Raw genomic sequence first — 15,114 nt, forward strand, 5'->3', positions numbered from 1 at the left:
GGATACCGTCTTTATCTACGATATGCCCTAGGAACTCGATCTGAGGTAGCGCAAAACGGCATTTTTCGAGGCGTAAGTGAAAACCATACTCACGCACACGTTCGAGAACATCGTAGAGGCTCCGATCGTGCTCCTGCCTGGTGCGACCAGCGATGAGGATGTCGTCCAAGTATGGCTTGACTCCAGGGATGCCGGCCACCGTGCTATCGATGATACGTTGGAATGCACCTGGTGCTGATTTAACTCCTGGAGGAAGTCGGTTGTATTGGAAGAGTCCACGATGTGTGTTAACGGTGAGCAGCTTGCGGGATTCTTCCTCAACCTCGACCTGCAGGTAGGCGTCTGACAAGTCGAGATGCGTGAAATAACGTGCACCAGCCAGTTCCGCAAAGATGTCGTCTGGGTGTGGCAGAGGATGCCGGTCACATTCCAGCGCGTTGTTCAGTCACGTAGAATAATCTCCACACACACGGACTGATACGTTTCCCGATTTGCGTACGACGACTTTTGGAGCTGCCCAGTCTGAGAATTGAACTTGAGAAATGATACCACATTTCTGGAGCCTTTCGAGTTCTGCGTCTACTTTAGGCAGTGCAGTGTATGCAACGGGTCGCTTCGGACAGTTGACAGGACGTAAGTCGGGCTTCAGGTACAGCTTCATTTGTGCTTTCGTGCACTTACCCAACGAGCTTTGGAAAACTTCCGGGATCTGATGCTTGAATTGATTGATGAATAGTTCTTGTGTCTGCTGGATGGCGTTGACGTTGACCAGGCTGCTAATTGGAACTGACCACAGATCAAACAGATCCATAGTCTCGATGCCCAGAACGTTGAGTTCATCGTTGTTCGAGATGAAGATGCGACCAGTTTTGGTGACGTCACCGATGACAATTTCGGTCTGGAACTAAGAAAGAAGATTTAGATTACCTCCAGAAGCAGTGATTGCAGACTCCATCGTCGGTTGAGTGGGTGGTTGTCCAATGTTGATCCATGTTTCGTTCGAAATAATGGTGATGTCGGACGCCGAGTCATGTTGAAGATTGACTGTTACACCGTTGAGCTCAACCGGAACGAACTTCCGCTTGCCTCCATGTTGTAAACCGTAAAAATGCTTCTCGTCTTATTCTCTTTGGACTTTGGTTGCTTTGATGGGCCAGGGTTGCTACTGGTACAACAGCCTTCCTTGTGTCTATGTTGCTTGCATTTTGAGCAAGTGTGCAAAGCGAACGGACACTCACGGACATAGTGCTGGTTTCCACATCTCCAACAGGGCGTTTTAGGAAGTTTTTGGTGCTTCTTCGTAGCAGGATTCTTCTGTTTACGAGTAACAATGTTGACGTTGCGTGCTTCTCTGCTTCTGTGTCCTGCTTGAGGTTGGCCACGCGATGGCATTCTTCCACAAGGTTTTCCAGAGTTACTTTTCCTGCATCTTCTGCTGCGTTTTCGTCGGCTTCCAGCTTCGAATTCAATCTGGCCCGGATGTCCGCATCCCATGGCGATTGGAGTCCACAGACAAAACGGAGGGCTTTGAATTGATCCGGTGTGAGCTTAGAGAGTTGAAAAGCTTCACAGTGTTTGTTCACCATGGCAGCATACGATGTAAAATCATCCGCATCGTTTTTCGAGTACTGCAGGCACCGGTAACGGCAATGGAAACTGATTTCTGGCGACCGAACAATTTTTTCAGTTGCTTCGCAATTAGATTGGTGAGCTGCAGAATTGCGTTCTTCAGATCCGCATCAGACATTTTCTTCGGATGGCTTGAAAGTTTCGAGATGCTTGAGAGACTTCGAGATTCTTCAAATTTTTCACTCGTCGCCAATTGTTGTATCCGTAGCCACGGTGACAGACTGGTAGTTCGGAGTGACTAAAAACAGGTCTATTTTGCTTGGTGGTTAACAAACAACCTATTTTTTTATCAAATACATAAAACTCATAGCCTTCTAAGTAAGCAAGGCCTGCTACAATTATAAAAACAATAACATTAAGACATATGTTGGAGCAGTGCGCGATCGCACATTACTGTGTAGTGGCTGAGGTGTGAGGATACCATCCGTACTCTTTTCCAATAAAAAAATGAGTGTACTCTTCTTTTTGAAAAATAAGCCCAAATGTACTCTTTTTGACCGCCAAGTTTCAAAACTAAAAAAAATTGTTATAAACGAATTGTTTTTGAATTGAACTGTACATATACATTTTGCAGTAGTACATTTCATTCCAAAACAAACATTCACTTGCCCTTCCCCCCGAACGTGTAATAAAAAACATTCTCGCACCCACAGTCTGACAGTTCATGATTGCGCTTCTTCGGAATGTTGTTTTAATGTTTATTGGTTTTTAGCTATCATTCGCCTGCCTGCTTTCTTTTTCGCTGAATACCGAAGTGAAATAATTGAAATTTATCCGAAACTAAACATATTCGTTGTGAAACCAAATTTCATTGCCTATTTTAGCTTCATCATGTCCCGCCGAAAGAATAAATTTTCTGATGCTCTGCAAAAGGAATTCCCGCAATTCAAACCAACTTCGGACGAATCTGATGTCTTTTGTGAGGTCTGCCAGAAGAAAATTTCCATCGCAAACAAAGGACGAACTGATCTAACTCAGCATTTAGCATCAGAAAAGCACCAGTTAAATATCAGAGCAGCAGGTTCGTCTCGAAAACTTTGGCAACTACTGGTGGTACAAAAGTCCCCGCTCGAGTTAAAAACATTGACTGCTGAAGCCACAATGGCATTCCATGCCGTTCAGTACAACTATAGCTACCTGAGCTGTGATTGCGGAAGTAAGCTGTTCAAGAAAGTGTTTCCTGATTCAGAGATTGCCGGCAAATTTGCATGTGTAAGAACTAAGACTGAGGCTATAATCAATGACGTTCTGGGACCACAATAAATCAAACTACGTTTGGAGGAGATGCGAAGACTGGCCGTTCCTTTCATCGGAGTAAGTACGGATGGAAGCAATGGATGGGGCGATCAAAATGTTCCCCGTCCTCGTTCAGTATTTTCATCGTGAAAAGGGGATCCAACATGTGCTGTTGTCGTTTAAGTCATTGGAAAACGAAACCTCGATCCGTATCTCCGAGCTATTAATAGAAAATCTGGTGAAACATGAACTGCTTCGAAAGTGTGTTGCATTTGGTGGTGATAGCTGTAATACTAATTTCGGTGGGGTTGGTCGCCGAGGAGAACATAATGTGTTTCACCATATGAAACAAGCCACTCAACGTGAACTTGTGGGGGTGGGTTGCCCTGCACATTTGCTGCATAACACCGCTCGTCATGGATTCGATCGTTTGGATGTGGATATTGAGGCTCTGGTTTTGAAAATTTATGGATATTTTTCCGTATATACAATTCATACGGAAGAGCTGAAGAAGTTCTGTTCATTTGTGGGCACCGAGTATAAAAAGGTGTTGAAGCATTCGAAAACACGATAGCTTTCCCTTATGCCCACCGTTGAGCGTATACTTCATTTGTACGTAGCTCTAAAAAGTTATTTCAAATCAATTGACAGTCCTCCGAAGCTCCTGGAGATTTTTTTTGAAGATGACATAAATGAAGCGTATCTATGGTTTGTTCATTCATTAATGTCAATGTTTTATAATAACATAAAGAATATTGAAGCGGCAGACAACAGCTTAATCGAAACGGTTTGTACAGTCGACAGCGTGCGCAAACAACTTTCGGATAGGTACACTCAGCAGTTCATTCCTCTTCAAGTAAAGAAAATTTTTCGAGACAGTCTTGATTCGAAGCGTTCAGATAGAATCAAAAAGTCGTTTATTGAGGTGTAGAAAAACTGTCTAGATTATTTAGACAAATGGACTGGTCACTTCGATGAAGTAAAAGTCTTTCGCTGGATGCTGTTAGATAAAGTACCTAAATGGGACATTGTTGAAGAAAGCTTGGAATACCTATATGAAAAAGGGATCGAAATTGATGAAAGTGCCTTGTTCGATCAGGTGTCGAATCTTTCTTCATTTTTTGAATCCAATGCTGAGGATGAGAAATTCAAAGATTTACATGTCGTTCATAAATGGACCACTTATTTTCAAACCATCGTTCCAAGTTCGAGCACAGAACTGTTAAAAACCGCTCAGTTCTTGTTTGCCATTCCTAGTCATAATGCCACAGTCGAGCGCTTATTCAGTTTTATGAATAGCTTCTGGTCTGATGATAGAAATCGTTTGCTCCCCAAATGTGTCGAAGCATTAATAATGGTAAAATTTATTTACCAAATTGACTGTGTCCATTTCTATGAAATGATTGAAACTGACTCGTTGTTGTTAGGTTGTGTGAGGAGTTCAAATAAGTATAAGCAGTAATGCTTTGTTTTTTTTTTCTTTAAGAAAAGAAAAAGGTGTTTAACTTGACAGAATAAAGATATATGTTGTATCCAAAAACTCGAGTTTTTTTGTTGAGAACAAAGTACTCTTTTGTACTCTATTTCAGAAATACAAGTATGTACTCTTTTGTGGTATGTAGCATATGGTAACCTTACTGAGGTGGAAACAAAATTTAACAAAAACGCGCATGTTACATATCCATTGTTGTTTACGTTTAACTTGTAGCATGTATCATGTTGAATACGTCGAATTCCGCCTTAAGATATAGATAAGAAGACACATTTTATTGCGTATAAAGGGTGTGTCACATCAAATTGCATCACGGAAAAAACGCTGTAGAAATTTTAGTTTTAGGAAATATATCTTCAGCTATCGCTTATAATCAGATAAGAGTGTATAGATCACGTTGGCCATGCTTCACTGTCAATTTTTCGTAAATTTGGAAAAATGTCGTCAAACGAAAAAGAGCGTCGTGAATTAATCTTGTGCACTCATTTCGAGAATCCGGAGTTGTCACATCGGGACATCGGTAAGATGTTGGGAATCGTCCAATCCACGGTCAGCAGAGTACTAAAACGATACTTCGAGAACCTAACCATCGACCGGAAGGTGAAGAACGGCAAAAATGGATGCTCCGTCAGTGAAAAAGATCACAAGCGCGTAGTTAAGCAGTTTAGACGTGATCCGAGAAGTTCGGTCCAGGATGTCGCCAATAAGCTGAATTTGTCAAGTTCATTCGTCCAGCGGACCAAGCAGCGGGAGGGCCTACGTACATACAAGGTTTTGAAGGCTCCTAATCGCGACGAAAGGCAAAACATGGTGGGGAAGACGCGAGCCCGGAAGCTGTACACCGAAATGCTGACGAAGCCGCATTGCCTGGTAATGGACGACGAAACCTACGTCAAAGCGGACTTTCGTCAGCTGCCGGGCATGTTGTTCTTCTCCGCAGAGGACAAATTCAGCGTTCCGGAGGAGATTCGCAAGCAGAAACTATCCAAGTTTGCCAAAAAGTACATGGTGTGGCAAGCGATCTGCTCTTGTGGAAAGCGGAGCGCCCCCTTCGTGATGACCGGCACGGTAAACGGGCAGGTTTACCTTAAGGAGTGCCTACAGAAGCGCTTACTTCCACTATTGAAGCAGCACGAGGGCCCGACCATCTTCTGGCCGGATCTCGCTTCGTGCCACTATTCAAAGGACGTGTTGGAGTGGTACGAAGCCAACGGGGTCACCTTCGTGTCAAAGGAAATGAACCCGCCCAACGCGCCGCAGCTTCGCCCAATAGAGAAATATTGGGCGATTATGAAGCAGGCCCTCCGGAAGAACCCAAAAGTTGTCAAATCGGAGGCGGACTTCAAGAGAAAATGGATTTCTGTTCAAAAAAAAACTACAACCTGACGTTGTACAGAACCTTATGGACGGGGTAAAGAGGAAGGTGCGAGCATACGGGCTTGGGCTCGAAGTATGAATAAAAAGAAAATGCCAAAAGTTGTTTAATAGTTTTTATTTTACTGTCTAAAATTTTCAAAAGGATCGGTCTACTGGGCGAATTTCTACAGCGTTTTTTCCGTGATGCAATTTGATGTGACACACCCTTTATACAAATCTCTAATACTTATGACAGACATACAGCTGTACTACCGTTGTACTTCGAAAATTGTATGTCTGTCACCATGTACAGCGCTAGAACTCGGTACAACTCGGTACAATCGCTGTACCTGTACCGACCTATTTTACCGCTGTACATGGCTACAGTTGTACTGTGCGCAGCGCCACAAATGGTTAGTGGTGGGTAGCATGAACAAACTGAATCAAAACACTTGGTAAATATTCTTTTCATTGACTTTCTCTTGAGTTAATAACTCAGATTGGAAACTTGTTTGTTGTGTTTGATAGTTTAGACACTAAATAAAAACCTTTTTCATTGAAATATGTGGTGAAAATTGGAAAAATTTCTGATTGTCAATTTGACATACGGTACAATGTACAACCAAAGTATGTCTGTCATGGTACGATAGTACCTGTACAACGCTGTACTCTTATACTTATGACAGACATACAACTGTACTAGCGTTGTACTTCGAAAATTGTATGTCTGTCATCATGTACAGCGCTAGAATCATGCAAGCAACTCGGTACAATCGCTGTACCTGTACCGACCTATTTTACCGCTGTACATGGCTACAGTTGTACTGTGCGCAGCGCCATAGACGTTTAGTGGTGAGTAGAATAAACAAACCGAATCAAAACACTTGGTAAACATTCTTTTCATTGACTTTCTCTTGAGTTAATAACTCAGATTGGAAATTTGTTTGTTGTGTTTGATAGTTTAGACACTAAATAAAAACCTTTTTCATTGAAATATGTGGTGAAAATTGGAAAAAATTTTGATTGTCAGTTTGACATACGGTACAATGTACAACCAAAGTATGTCTGTCATGGTACGCTAGTACCTGTACAACGCTGTACTCTTAAACCAGGGACAGACATACAGCTGTACTTGCGTTGTACGTGTACAGCGTTGTACAGGTACCATCGTACCATGACAGACATACTTTGGTTGTACATTGTACCGTATGTCAAACTGACAATCAGATATTTTTCCAATTTCCACCACATATTTCAATGAAAAAGGTTTTTATTTAGTGTCTAAACTATCAAACACAACAAATATGTTTCCAATCTGAGTTATTAACTCAAGAGAAAGTCAATGAAAAGATTGTATATCAAATGTTTTGATTCGTTTTGTTCATGCTACCCACCACTAATCGTCTATGGCGCTGCGCACAGTACAGGCTACAGTTGTACTATCAAACACAACAAACAAGTTTACAATCTGAGTTATTAACTCAAGAGAAAGTCAATGAAAAGAATATTTACCAAGTGTTTTGATTCAGTTAGTTCATGCTACCCACCACTAACCATTTGTGGCGCTGCGCACAGTACAACCAAGGCGCCTAGAAGTATATCCTAAGGTGGGCCAACTTGCTAAAACCACTCTTCAGCCATCTTGGAAGTCTACTGTGTTTTGTTTGTAAACAAAACACAATACGCTAGTGCCGAAGCTCACTCGTGATCAGTCTGTCTCTTTCACGCAACAAGCAAATAATTCCCCTTCTGCTTTCTTCCGTACTGTTTTCATATACCGCTCCCCTAACCAACTTAGTGACGAAATGGCCTCACCTAGTACCATAGACCCGTTTTGAGTACAACTGTAGCCATGTACAGCGGTAAAATAGGTCGGTACAGGTACAGCGATTGTACCGAGTTGCTTGCATGGTTCTAGCGCTGTACATGGTGACAGACATACAATTTTCGAAGTACAACGGTAGTACAGCTGTATGTCTGTCATAAGTATTATACTTATGACAGACATACAGCTGTACTTGCGTTGTACTTCGAAAATTGTATGTCTGTCACCATGTACAGCGCTAGAACCATGCAAGCAACTCGGTACAATCGCTGTACCTGTACCGACCTATTTTACCGCCGTACATGGCTACAGTTGTACTGTGCGCAACGCCATAGACGATTAGTGGTGGGTAGCATGAACAAAACGAATCAAAACATTTGGTATACAATCTTTTCATTGACTTTCTCTTGAGTTAATAACTCAGATTGGAAACATATTTGTTGTGTTCGATAGTTTAGACGCTAAATAAAAACCTTTTTCATTGAAATATTGGTGAAAATACAATGCAATAAATTCAAACTTCTGATTGTCAGTCTGACATGCGGTACAATGTACAACCAAAGTATGTGTGTCATGCTATCGTGGTACCTGTACAACGCTGTACACGTACAGCGCTAGTACAGTTGTATGTCTGTCCATGGTATTACAACGCATGTACAGCTGTATGTCTGTCCCTGGTATTACAGCGCAAGTACAGCTGTATGTCTGTCCCTGGTATAAGAAACGAAATTACAGCGCAGATTTTTTTCTCCTAGTTACCACCAGTCATTTAGCGTGATGATGGCTAGAATCGTTCAACATTTCGGTCACTGGATTCCAGCACACTGCGTAGCGATTATACTATTATCGCTGAAACATCAAATTTCGGTAACGCCAAATAGTAAATGGTTCGGCTGTGGAAAATTTCATTCTGCGTTGATCAAAAGCACACCAATTTTCGCAATTACGGGTAAGTGATTTTCACGGCATATCTTCAATGGTTTGTGGTATCTTCAATGTATGGTTTCTTCCAGCTTCTAGAGTATTTGCAAAATTAACCCTAATGTTCAAGGTGTTGCCACAACCGGAATATTTTGATTCCCCTATTTTGATATCCATCATTATCCATGGAGCTGCACTTGCAATTTTATTAATTTTAACCGGTGTAATATGGGCAGTTATAGCGTTCTGTGGAAATGTAATTCACAAACTTATACTGAGGTATGTATCTAAAGTGATTCCAAAATGCATTGTAACCTGTTTCTTTTTATTCATATTTAGGATCGTTTCGCTCCCGATCCCATCATTGTCATCAACTGTTGTATCTTGCATACAAAAAGTGCCAATTATCTTCGGGGTTATCAGCGTTCTGGTATCTATGGTATCGTGTGGTTGTGTTGCGCTGGTACTAGCAAATGTGATCTATTTCATTCTCGTAAGAACAATTTACCACTAATAACTCAATACAAATAGTTGACTGCTACTTCACCCCATCCCTCAAGCAATTTTCAATCTCGACAAGTAACACTTCTTTTAATGAATAAAAACTGGAGATTTCCTTTTGAGTCCTTTTTATACTTCTGGACCGGTCAAAACTGATCAGTTGATCGGGTACTCTTCTTCTTCTTCAATGATACTAACGATTCAAGAATAACCTCGTGGCATTATATATACAGGGCGTACAAGAGTTTTGACGTAGGACTACGTCTTTGATTTTTATATAGGGGGGTCACTCTACGAAAAATGTAACGTTTATTAAGAGTTGTCAAATGCATATTACGCAGAATCGTTCTTACAATATATGTTATAATATATACCATTAGACGGTAAATTTATCCAGCATTTTTTTCGCCTGAGACTTCAACAGTGAAAATAATACAACAAGTGAGCAATTTAACAAATAAGAGAGGTATGTTTTGCGAGCGGATGCGAAGGTAAATCATGTATCATGTATTCTTTCTTCCAACTTCGTTCCCATGAATGTTGTAGGTAACACAAAGTTGCGTGCAATAATTCGTTCTATCTCAGGGGTTTTCAGATTTTTTTATGGCAGAGCACTTTTTATAGCAAAAATATTTGACGGAGCACCTACATTTTTTAATCAATAAAACAAATCCTGTTTGCAATGACGTTACTAAACTGCGATTGCGCCTCGTAGATAAAGGTCATCTGACCCGGAGTCAACAAGGTAAATCACTTTATGCCCAGTGAAATCGAATTAAAGAATGTTTTTTTTTCGAGACGGATTTTCAAGTGGGAGCATTTGCTATAACTTCGCGGAGCACAAATTCCACGCGGAGCACCATTTGAAAACCCCTGTTCTATCTAATAAATTAGCAAGAAGTAATAGGATGCAAGATTTCATACATCACTCAAACTTCATTCAATATTTCATCAAAGCAACAAGGAAAGTGTCACCCATACAGTGATCTTTAATAAGTTAATAAGGAGGAGGCAGCGATTACCATGCGAAAACTTATTGAGATAGGCATTACATCGCATCACAAAATTAAAACGAGATGAAATATTAATAATATTCAATTCATAATCCTCAATGACTCAATTCCTTCTATGGTAGATTGAGCAGTGGAACCAATAAGACTTGATTGTGATAGTCTGCAATATTTCACCGAAAAATCTACTGCTCCCAATGCCTAATAATAAGAAAAAAACAATGGAAAGAGTACACAATACCATAGCTATCCATTAAACATAAAGCAACTTCATGATTTCATGTATATTTTACCTAAAAATATCACGAAATTGTGAGTATTATCAACTTGTTTTTTCGATTCTTCCCCATAAACTTCATATTCAATGTAATCAATGAAGATATATATTTTTTTGTTTACCGATTCACATATAGCTCATCTACCAATCCACCCTGTTATGTGTCCCACTGATATTCATTAATCATTTTCAGTTAGACAGTTGAATTTCCTGCCAGAAGCTTATAATCTTTCTCTGTTCGTTACAAACCGTTTGAAGGTTATGAGTACATACAACAAATGGCCCTTTTCAAGAATACTATTCAGAGCAGTGATTTTCAACCGGTGGGGAATTTGGTCATTAAAAGGAGGGAATTGGGCAACGGAATATTGCACATTTGTTCGCTTTGAAGATGATAATGATTAGCAAAAATTGCCACAAAAATTTTATTGGATACGCCAAAAATTTTGCGATCCTCGGAAAACATTTCCAAATCTGAAATGTAATGTTCAATTGAACAACTTCGCAATGTTTGAAATACTTTCGTCAGTGAATGATGATGGAACAGACGACGAAACAATACAGGAGACCATATAAAAGGAAATTGTACAGCATTTTCAAGACTTTTTACAACAAGTTAAACTTAAAACATGTTTTCCTTATATCAAAGAACATATTTAAACATGGATTGGAGTGCCTTCCGACTGGCAGTGACGAAAGTTTCGGATCAATTTCAGAACAAATTCATCGATCTACAAATGATCGGAAATGATATGAGGAAAAAGCGTTACGAATGTTGTTGTCCTTTCCGTAGAATTTATGTGAATCTGGGTTTTCTACAATACTGCTGATGGGAATAAAACACCGTAACATAGTGGATATTGAAGACATGGGGTGTGCTTTTCGACAACGTTTTCAAGAATTACGATTTTGGCGGAAATCGTTCAGGCGCAGGTGCCCTACTGATTTGCCCAGTTTTATATATGTACCTTTTTTGTAATCAGATACAAGTATAAAATTAGATTTGTTACGAATACATCTTGAAAACCGTTTGTATTCTTACATTACTTTACTGATATGCTACAGACTTTCTAACAAAATACTGATAGGGTTGAAGCACAGGGATTCATTTTCGTAAAGGGAGGAAATGAGCAAAAAAGGCTGAAAACCATTGATTTAGAGTTTCAAAAGAGTTCAAGAATGAAAACAAATTACACAATGAACAATGAAAAGAATTACTTTTAAAATAACCAAGTGTTCTGAATAATCACAGTCCTACGTCGAACTTCCGTCCGTACCCCTAGGCTCAGACCCTTCAATTTTTTTTACAAATTAAGGCGGCTTTTTATTGATTCTCTCGTTGAATTGAAGTCGATAGCTTCGATTTGGTCATTAACCCCTTCCCGTACAACATCGAGTCTCGTGTGTATTTGAATAATATAGGGCGCTAGAACGCTCAGCAGGCTATAACATAGGGCGCTAGAACGCTAGTGAAATCACTTGATGTGTGACGTATTAAATAATACGGGAAGGGGTTAAATACGCGAGCCATGCTTGCAACGGGCTCATGTTAAGCATAATTAGTGCGCGATGTTGGAAGACGAAGAAAATCATGATTGCGCAGATTTCTCCTTCTGGTATTGAAATTTATTTGTCGTAATAACTCTGGGCAATCGATATTCCCTTGTATGAGATCGAAACAAACAGAGCTTTCGCTGTATTTCGTCGCTCGCAGAACAGTTTTAATCCCAAAAACTTAAAGCGATCTTCGTAGCTTGGGATGTTCTGAGGATCATTCCAGGGTAGTCGACGTTGTTCGCGCCCGACTCGACCGCTCCGGAATGACGTCATCAGTGCAGACATTGAGCGTATGCGCGGGACAGTTTTTATTCAACACCGACGAGACACATTGCATCGCTAGTGCAACCCGTTCACATACGCCTAAAAAGAGGTGGCGGTCGAGAATTTAATGTTTTCTGTTTTCACACGCTATATGTGCAACATCGTTCGAATAAACCTAGTAGGAAGGAAGGAAGGTATTGTATTATAGAGGCTTTAAACTTTTTCAGTTCATTCGTCTCTAGCCTTGAGAAAGGCCCTTTGAAAACTCTACTCTACTCTACTCCAGCGCTACCACCTCCACCCTCTTGCCTTGAGAAAGGCACTCGATCACTCGCCGTCCAGCAACGATGTTGTCCAGTCGGCGTCCACACAAAGAATGATAAACCTAGTAGTAAAAAGTAACAAGTTTTTGACTTTGAGAAACCATTCGCACCATCGATATCTGGCTAGTAGACTACTGTGGAAACCATTGCCTGCGTTTCTCAAGGCAGAAGAAGAGTAATTTCCACACAGTTGAAAGTTCTTTCCACTTTGCAGTCCACTGCCTTGGCGCTGAGGAACGCGCCAACAGTCATAACAACATAGAAACATTTCACCCCCCCCCCCCCCCCTCTCCCCTTACAGAGTGAGGAGGAGTGTTTATTCACCATAAAAACGTTTCTTGCCTTATAAAACCTCCACATGCCAAATTTGACTCCATTTGCTCAATAAATTTTCGAGTTATGCCGGAAATTGTGTTTCATTTGTATGGCAACCCCTCCTTAGAGAGGGGGAGGAGTGTCTATTTACCATAGAAACATTTCGAGTCCCCTAAAACCTTCACATGCCAACTTTGGCACTATTTGCTTAATTAATTTTCGAGTTATGCAGAAATTTGTGTTTCATTTGTATGTGAACAATTACAGCGTCAATCACAGGATAAGGACCAATCTCAGGTAGAATAGGAGTATTTACAATTGCTTTTTGAAGTTCGAATACACTTTCAAAATGTGTTAAATAAATGAAAGTAAAAGATATTCTTTACCGCTTAAATTTTTATTGAGGCATATTAGCTGGGAGCACCCCTCCTTTGTATCCTTCCCGTAGAGATCCCGAAGTGCCGGGGCCATAACCACCTCAGAACCTCGGTCTTATAGTACACGGTGTTGATTTTCACGTTTTTTTTCGATAAACACCAGAGGGAGCTTCCCACGCCTGCCCCCCCAAACCATCACCGACGCGGCGCTCTGAAATCGCGGGATGTTTATGAGGGATGGGGGGATGCTGGCCAACGTCGGCGCCCACAGTCGATCATGTGGAACATTGTGCGTCTGTTGCAAGACAAAGAGTGACAGCTAGTCGACATCGTGCGCGTCGGTTAGCCTATATATTATGCTAAAGCTGACACCAACACCAAAACACAGAATGCACACAGTGCTCAACTACACAAAGATGAAAAGTTGTATTCGAAATTATTGAACACCTTGTATGTGACGCTAACCACTAGCTAGCCCGATAATTCCTGCCGTGTTCCGTGGATAACCCAACTGAAGAGACATTCGTCTACTCGGCAGGACCCTCGCGTTTTTCTATATTCTGATAATAAAAGCGTTCGAATTGTTGATTCTGAAGTAATAGGACCATGGTTCACGTTTTAAAATTTTCGCCATGCTATAAGAATTTGAAAGTAATGTTGTTTTTTTCGCAATATTGTATTTATAGCTCACTAAAATGTACGAAGAATATTTAGAACATTTCGTCTTCAAGACAGCTCAACGTATTGCTCAAAAAATCTTTGGTATACGCATTCAACCTAAACGGAAGAAACCGGTACCCGAGAACGACGACTCACACAAAAATGGTAAAATGAGTACAATATTTATATTCTTTTGCTTTAGTATAACGTTATCCGAAACAGATTCTGGGAATACAGACGATATAGCCGAAATTCCGGGAGAAGAAAATAAAAAACTACATGACGGGCTAGTCAACATTAATTTTCATTTACCCTTGTTTCTGCTCCTCGTTATAGCATCGTTATTAAATTTTCCAAGCTTCATAACTTGGGCGAAAACATACAGGTAGTAAAAAAAAAATTGTAGATATTTTCATACTAATCACAATTTAATGTTTTATGCTTTAGATATGTTCCTTCACTTGTGCCAGATGCTTCTCTAATTCCATCTATAATAATTGTTGGTTGTTTGTCCATCTTGTGGCAGATAGATGCACCCAGAACAATGTAAGTAATCAAATGATACACAATGCAAATTGATTAACTTAGTCGGTTATTTTCAGTTAACATCAGTGTAATTTTATTGTAATTCTAACTTTCAAAAACATGCAAAGTGATGCAATTGAATAACTATTCCAAAATTGAAATTCTGTCAAGTTATAAAAAACCAAATGTTTTCTTATCGTTTCAGACATGGTTATAACTTTTTAGCTGGAGTGCTATATACTGCAGCCATCGTGTGTATTTTATATTGTCAATCATCTATATACCGGCTAAATTTTGTTATCTCTGGAATTATCGCAATTGTAACTATACACCAGCTAATTGGAAGAACCAAAGATTATACTGTAAAAACTGAATGAATTGTAATACATTGTCGACTATTTCATCAAATTTGCCTCCTTGGCACAGTAAAACAATTAATTTGACATTTAACAATTAATAGAACAAACTATTTCTCGTAATAATTTCGACTTTCTTAATGCAATGGGAACTATTACCGCCATCAGCTCGTCGGCGAACGTTTCAATTTGCGGTTCAAAATTGCCTCGGCTCGAAAAACAGCCACGGTCCAAAAAAGAACCTCGGTTCATAAATAAACATGGTTCATGGAAGAACCCTGACGTAGTATTAAGACATATGTTGTGATAGATTTGATGGAGTTCTTCCAGCGAAAATCAAGCAATCGTATTTTTGACGTAGGACTACGTCTAACCGGAAGATATAGGGGGTGAAATGGAAATCTAGGCACTGAACAAGTAGGAAAAAATGCAAGATTTGGAACGCTTATAACTCGAGCATTTCTCAATAGATCGCAAAGGTTTTTGCATC

General features: G+C 40.2%; 1 protein-coding gene across 4 annotated transcripts in view; it reads left to right on the forward strand.

Annotated features, from left to right (window-relative positions):
* Positions 1-14,750, forward strand: part of LOC129762440 (GPI inositol-deacylase) — a 241,825-nt gene extending 227,075 nt beyond the window's left edge. For 3 of the 4 annotated variants that reach the window (XM_055760675.1, XM_055760674.1, XM_055760676.1), the window contains 7 exons: positions 8,294-8,487; positions 8,552-8,738; positions 8,799-8,952; positions 13,770-13,908; positions 13,966-14,128; positions 14,191-14,289; positions 14,474-14,750. In XM_055760675.1, coding sequence (XP_055616650.1) covers positions 8,294-8,487; positions 8,552-8,738; positions 8,799-8,952; positions 13,770-13,908; positions 13,966-14,128; positions 14,191-14,289; positions 14,474-14,645 — 1,108 coding nt within the window. In that variant the 3' untranslated portion in view covers positions 14,646-14,750. Of the gene's footprint in view, positions 1-8,293; positions 8,488-8,551; positions 8,739-8,798; positions 8,953-13,769; positions 13,909-13,965; positions 14,129-14,190; positions 14,290-14,473 lie in introns of those variants that run through there. The other variant, XR_008740625.1, reaches the window with a different exon arrangement.
* Positions 14,751-15,114: the final 364 nt, after the last annotated feature.

This window comes from Toxorhynchites rutilus, chromosome 1, assembly GCF_029784135.1.
Source record: "Toxorhynchites rutilus septentrionalis strain SRP chromosome 1, ASM2978413v1, whole genome shotgun sequence".
NCBI lineage: Eukaryota > Metazoa > Arthropoda > Insecta > Diptera > Culicidae > Toxorhynchites > Toxorhynchites rutilus.